This window comes from Candida dubliniensis, chromosome 7 (genome assembly GCF_000026945.1).
Source record: "Candida dubliniensis CD36 chromosome 7, complete sequence".
NCBI lineage: Eukaryota > Fungi > Ascomycota > Pichiomycetes > Serinales > Debaryomycetaceae > Candida > Candida dubliniensis.
Genome location: NC_012866.1, coordinates 961,869 through 968,901, shown reverse-complemented (window position 1 = coordinate 968,901; position 7,033 = coordinate 961,869). Strand labels below are relative to the sequence as shown.

The 7,033-nt window shown below is 34.7% G+C and overlaps 3 protein-coding genes across 3 annotated transcripts; all 3 read left to right on the top strand. All coding sequences in view use genetic code 12, as the record gives it.

Moving 5' to 3' along the window:
* Positions 1-490: 490 nt before the first annotated feature.
* On the top strand, positions 491-1,588 carry CD36_73880 (cystathionine beta-synthase, putative; the record flags this gene model as incomplete). The annotated part of the gene is made up of 1 exon (XM_002421550.1): positions 491-1,588. The coding sequence occupies one exon, from the start codon at positions 491-493 to the stop codon at positions 1,586-1,588; it is 1,098 nt and encodes a 365-aa protein (XP_002421595.1).
* Positions 1,589-1,984: 396 nt separating this feature from the next.
* CD36_73870 (karyopherin, putative) lies at positions 1,985-5,083 on the top strand (the record flags this gene model as incomplete). The annotated part of the gene is made up of 1 exon (XM_002421549.1): positions 1,985-5,083. One exon carries the CDS (start codon positions 1,985-1,987, stop codon positions 5,081-5,083), a length of 3,099 nt encoding a protein of 1,032 aa, XP_002421594.1.
* Positions 5,084-5,337: 254 nt separating this feature from the next.
* Positions 5,338-7,029, top strand: CD36_73860 (U3 small nucleolar RNA-associated protein, putative; the record flags this gene model as incomplete). The annotated part of the gene is made up of 1 exon (XM_002421548.1): positions 5,338-7,029. One exon carries the CDS (start codon positions 5,338-5,340, stop codon positions 7,027-7,029), a length of 1,692 nt encoding a protein of 563 aa, XP_002421593.1.
* Between the last annotated feature and the right edge of the window lie 4 nt (positions 7,030-7,033).

Here is a 7,033-nt window from a genome sequence, read left to right as displayed (position 1 = left end):
CAATAATCAGATGTAGGACTAATTTCTGTGTAAATAGTTCATGCTTTGATAATTGCGGCATGTTTTACCGGAGAAAGGTGAAATTCAAACACACAAACAGAACAAAGCAAAGCATTTTTCCATACACTGGGATTTTGCTGTCTAATTGCACGCAGTTAGTTCATTTCAAGTTCTATCCCTTCTTTCATGCTGTTGGGGAGTTTAAAGCTACATCATTGTACAAAATAATAGGTCAAATGGCAATTCCCCCCCCTTTGATTTTTTTCAGCAATTCCACCATTTCAACAAACAGTTGTGCACATCAGTCTTTTTCTCTAGCACTTTGAGCTTGTTAGTTAAGGGTCTGTAGGAAGATCTGAAATTATATTGTCATTTGGGTGGAGAAGTCACGTGAAATAGTATCTTAATTTTATTATCAACGTAGAAAAATACTCCAAAAAAAAACGAACGTCGAACCCCAGACTTATCACTTTCCAAACTACACTTTATCATGTTGGGCAGAATAGCCAAACGGTCAATTTCCATTACTACCAATACCCCACTTAAACTCCCATTTATCCCACTTGTCAGTGAAACTGGGTTCCCTGGAGCGATTGGAAACACCCCTTTGTTGAAATTACCAAGAATTTCTGAATGCATAGACCGAAATATCTATGGAAAGGCGGAGTTCATGAATCCAGGCGGATCCATCAAGGACCGTGCAGCCTTGTATATGATTAAGGATGCTGAGCAGAAAGGATTAATCAAGCCTGGAGGGACCATTGTTGAGGGGACGGCAGGGAATACAGGTATTGGATTGGCTCATGTATGTCGAGCTCGTGGATACAAATGTGTCATCTATATGCCCAACACACAATCACAAAATAAAATTGAGACATTGAGATTGTTAGGTGCTGAAGTGTACCCAGTACCAGCTGTAGCCTTCACCGATCCAGAAAATTACAACCACCAAGCCAAAAGACACGCAGAAAGATTGGATAATGCTGTATGGACTAACCAGTTTGATAATGTGGCCAATCGACAAGCTCATATAGAAACTACGGGCCCAGAAATATGGGCACAATTGGATGGTAAAGTTGATGCTTTCACTTGTTCAACTGGCACTGGTGGCACATTCGCTGGTATAACCAGATACTTGAAGGACATATCCAATGGCAAAGTGAAAGCAGTATTGGCCGATCCACCAGGCTCGGTGTTATACTCGCACATTAAATCTGGGGGCAAAGAAATGATTAGGAGTGGATCATCATTTACAGAAGGAATTGGTCAAGGTAGAGTTACCGACAACTTGCAATCAGATATAGATTTGATTGACGATGCAGTCAAGATTCCTGACGAGGATTCAATTGCTATGGTTTATCGTTTATTAGATGAAGAAGGGTTGTATCTTGGTGGCACTGGTGCATTAAACGTAGCTGCAGCAGTTGAAGTAGCCAAGCTGTTGCCTGAAGGAAGCAATGTTGTTACCGTATTAGCTGATCTGGCCCATAAGTATGCCGACAGAATCTTTTCCAAAAAATGGTTAACTGAAAAGGGATTATACGAAGCCATTCCACCACATTTGCAAAAGTATGCTGTATTAGATTAGGTTGCACTTTTAAAGTGAGTCGTGTATAAATAGACAAGTAAAATTTTTTCAGCTCTACCAAATACTGTGTGAAATCAAAAATTTTTTTTTTTTTTTTTTTTTGAGCAGCATTACAAAACACTTTTCTTTTACGGTAACAATAAGAACACCTATAGCTTCATCGTTTTAGAAGAACATTACTCCTTACCAATCACAAATAAAGTGTGTCAATATTTTCATTTATAGATACTGTTGGATTTTGGTGTGCAAGCTCAGAGAGAGAAATAGATATTACTCTCCAAACCGTCTGTTGTTGTCATTTGATTAAAGTGTCTTTCTTTTTTTTTTTTTTTTTTTTCTTTCCTTATTTTATAGACATCCCAGCATAGATTTTCATTAATTGATTCACATATATATATGGAACAACAAATACATCAAGCAGTTGAAATAGCGCTAAGTGGGACAGCTGATCCAACATTGAAAAACCAGGCATTTGAATTTATTAATCACATTAAATCAACAGAGGAAGGGTATAAAGCATGTGTAGATATTTTGATCAAATCAAGCAATGAAAGCATCAACGATGGGTTAAAGTTTTTCGTTTACCAAGTGATTGATGAGAATATCGATAAATTGAATCAGGAACAAGTCTTTGCATTGAATCAGGAACTTTTCAAATGTTTATCATGCTATATCAATAATAATTTACAGGATCCTGCTCATTTGAGAAATAAATTTGCCCAAATCCTCGCAAAACAGTTTTGTCAAGTGTATATCAATATTTATCCTAATTTCATTAAGGACTTGCTTGACTTGATCAATGTGTCTGAGCCAGCTACCACTAATTCCAACAACCTCTTGGCTATTGATTATTATACAAGGATTTTAATTGGGATTCACTCGGAAATTGGTGACAAGTATATCACAAGGTCCCAAGAAATACATGATAGAAATAATCTTTTGAAGGATGCCATTCGTACTCAAGATATGCAACAAATGGTGACCAGTTGGATCCAAATTTTAGCCAATCCATCGTTTGCACACTCAGAGGAAATTTTGAACAATACCCTTAAGATTGTTGGGCAGTATGTCAGTTGGATGGAGATTTCATTATTTATTTCCCCCGAATTTATCAACACTGTTTTCAGCTTTTTACAGAATCTGCAATTGAGAAATACAACTTGTGAAACTTTGATAGATATAATTTCTAAAAAAATGGCTCCAGAAAATAAACTAGAATTGCTTTCATTGTTGAACTTGACAGATTTTATCAGTACATTGAATTTAATTGATAAAAACAATACTGGTGACAAGAGCAGTGAGGACAACGACGATGAAGATGTTGAATTTATGGAATTTGTTGCCAAATTATTAAATCAAATTGGACAAGAATTGTTAATAGTTTTAGAAAATCAATCGGGTTTATTGGAACAAGTCAATGCTCAATTGTTCAAGTTATGGCCAGCAATTTTGGGATGTTTAAACCATAATTATGATGACGTTTCTCAAAATGTGTTCCCGTTTTTACAACAGTTTTTAACCTTGAGTAAAAAAACCCGGCAATTATATACCGTGGATTTGATGTCTACTCTCTTAAATAAATTGATATTGAAAATGAGATTTGATGACGATGATGATGGGGTTCTGGATGAGGATTCCCAAGCTCAATTTTTGGATTTCAGAGCAAAGTTAAAAAGCTTTCAGGATACTATTGCCCTCTTAGAACCACAGTTGTACCTTGAATCAATTCCAATAATAATTAATGAGTCTATTTTTGAAACCAATATTGACAACATTAATAACGTCAACTGGAGAAAAATAGAATTGGGATTGTATCAATTGAATGGGTTCTCCGATAGCATTAGAAACAACGTTTTCCAAATATCGAGAAATGAAATTAACCAAAGCAAACCATACTTGATTTTCCAGGAATTCTTAATCAAATTGATTAATTCCGATTTAATCTTGAAAATAAACCATCCTATGATTCAATCAAACTTTTTTGAATTAATTGTCAAGCATTATAATTTCTTGGTTAGTCGAGAATCAAATTTTCAATTGATTATCAAGATTCTACAAATTTTCACAAGTCCATTGGGATTGTTTAATGACAATGAAAAAGTTCGTATTCGAAGCTGGTATTTGTTTTTCCGGTTCATCAAATTAACCAAGCCTAAATTGGATAATGAAACATTGATTGAATCGATAGTGGTGAAGATGCAACCATTATTGGTGATTAAGGCAGAGTTGCCAACAAAAGATGAAGACGATGATATTGTTGAGAATGGTAATTTCAACAATCAACAATATCTATTTGAAACAATGGGGTTGTTGATATCTTTGATCCCTAATGAATTGTCTCAATTAAAACTGAAGTTGATTGATTTGATTTTCCAGCCAATTTTCAGCGACCTAGAAAAGTGTATTTCTATCCCTGAATCGCAACGAGAACCAATTGTTATTTTACAGGCACACCACTCTTTACAAGCAATTGGTACCTTAGTACGAGGATATGATTATGAGTCGGGGTTAAAGTTTTTGCCTGATGTCGTTGCCAAAATAGACAATGCCGCTCAAGTTGTTTTAATCACATTGGAAAACTTTTCGAGCCACGAAATGATTAGGGACGCTACTAGATTTGCCTTTGCCAGATTTATTCCAATTTTCAAAAGCGACAATGATAATAATGGCAAGAACAATTTAATAATTAGCCAACACTTGTCGAAATTGATAACTGTTATTTGGTCATCATCAAATTTGAAAATTAGTGAATATAGTGATTTCTTAAGTTTTCTTGGACAAATAGCTCATAACTTTAAAACAGACGACAACATATACCAGTTGTTAAATAACTTTATAACACCATTATTTCAAAAAATATTTCTGGTTTTGCAAAGCCCAGTAATTGAAGACGAGAATTTGCGACCAGATATCATTAGAGATAAGAATTCCCTTAAACGAGCAATTTTAAACTTTATCAGTTCAATCGTTATGAATCATCTTTCAAGTTTGTTGATCACTGAGTCAAATAAACAAGAATTGCCAGAAATCATTGGTAAAGTGTTTGAATATTCTTACGATTTGGGCGATACGGCCACGTCAAAATTAGCCATTGTCCAATTGACCAATTTTGTTAATGTTTTTGGTGGAAGTGGAGGTAAATTGGACGATAAAGAGGACAAATACAGCGAAAATTTACCACCAATTGAAGGTATAGATGAATTCTTGATCAACAAAGTAATCAATCTTTCGTTTGAATTGCCATTTCAAAAACAAGAATTTAATTTGAACGATGCACAATATCGATTAATTGCACAAGAAATTGCCGTATTGTTGAAGAGTTTTGAATTGAAAAAACATGATGAATTTATAGTTGTCTTGAGTAATTATTTGTTGAATATGGGATTATCTCAAGATTTATGTAATGACTTTTGCTTGAACTTGCATAATTTGGATTTGAAAGATTTCAAAAAGTATTTTATTAATTTTATCAACAAAATGAAAAATGGGAAATAAAGCCAACACAAAATGTACGTACATTATTTTATAGCATATATACCTTTTTTTTTTTTCAGCTTTCATATTTTATAAAAAATTGTTAATAGTTTAAATCCCGTATATATTTGCAATCATTGATGGTACGCCATTACACGACCTCATCATCATAAATCTCATCTCGCACTAACAAAACTGAAATTTTTTTTTTTTTTTTTTTTTTTTGGCAAAAAAAGAGAATTACGTACACCTTCCAATACTATAGCCCATCAGCCATGCCTACAAACATACAAGGGGAAGAAGTCATAATACCTCCTAAAGATGAAGAAGAAATATTATTGGAGAAATTGGTGTTTGGAGATGCAGCAGGATTTGAGAACAATTTGAAAAAGTTAGACAATTTGTATGATTATTCATCAGATGAGGACGAAGAGGTAGATGAGAATTTGAATGACCAGGAAGGCGGTCTGGAGAACGCATCAGATATCGAAGATTTGCAAGATGAAGATTTATTTTTTATTGATGATGGAAATAATGAAGAACATCATGATGTTGATGATATGGAAATAGATGAGGAGCAAGACGAGGAAGAGGATCTTGATCAGGATTCAGATAATGCATGGGAGGATAGCGATGATGAAAAAATCAACATCTCTCTATTAACCTCAGATAAATTAAAAAAATTGAGGAAAACACCACAGGATTCAGTTATATCTGGCAAGTCATATATTGTTAGATTGAGATCCCAATTTGAAAAGATATACCCAAGACCTCAATGGATAGAGGATATAGAAGACAACAGTGATGAGGAGAAGGAATTGTCGGATGTTGACATTGACAATGAAGATGAGGAAGGACGATTAGGGTCAACAACTGCATTATTAAATATTTTGTCAAGCACAGAAAAATTTATAAATACAAAACAATTGAAGCTAATTTCTGCCAATAAAATATCTATAACAAGATTGAAAGATGCAAACTATAAAAGAATTGGGAAATCGGGTATCCAAACAATTGATTTCCATCCAAACTACCCAATTTTGCTAACAGGTGGGTTTGATAAAACCATTCGAATCTATCAAATTGACGGGAAATCAAACAACTTTATTACTTCATATTTTTTGAAAAACTGTCCAATAATGCAAGCTAGCTTCTATCCACAGTTGTCAAGTAAATCTGGCGATGATGCCAAAAACAGTAACTTAATATATGCCAGTGGCCGAAGAAGATACATGAATAAAATTAATTTATCAACTGGAGAAATAGAGAAAATCAGCCGATTATATGGGCATGAGCAAACACAGAAATCGTTTGAGTACTTTAAAATAAGTCCCCGAGGTACATACATTGGATTAACTGGTAACAATGGGTGGTGCAATCTATTAAATGCCCAAACCGGACATTGGATTCATGGATTTAAAATTGAAGGGACAATAGTTGATTTTGCATTTGCCAACGATGAATCCTTTATTATGATTATAAATTCCGCTGGTGAAGTGTGGGAGTTTGCTCTTGAAGGGAAAATCACTTCCAAAACCCCTAATAAGATCATTCGGAAATGGTATGATGATGGTGGTGTAGGAATTACCAAGTTACAAATTGGTGGTAAAAACAATCGTTGGGTTGCTATTGGTAATAATAATGGGATAGTCAACATTTATGATCGATTGGGATTCATTCCCGAAACGGCTCATCCCAAGCCAATCAAAACAGTGGAAAACTTAATCACATCAATATCGTCGTTGGTGTTCAACCCTGACGGACAATTGTTATGTATTGCATCAAGAGCCAAACGTGATGCTTTAAGGTTGGTGCACTTACCAAGTGGTTCTGTCTACAGCAACTGGCCAACCAGTGGTACTCCATTAGGTAAAGTTACAAGCATTGCATTCTCGCCAAATAACGAAATGTTGGCCATTGGAAACCAATCTGGTAAAGTAACCTTGTGGCGTTTGAACCATTATTAATATG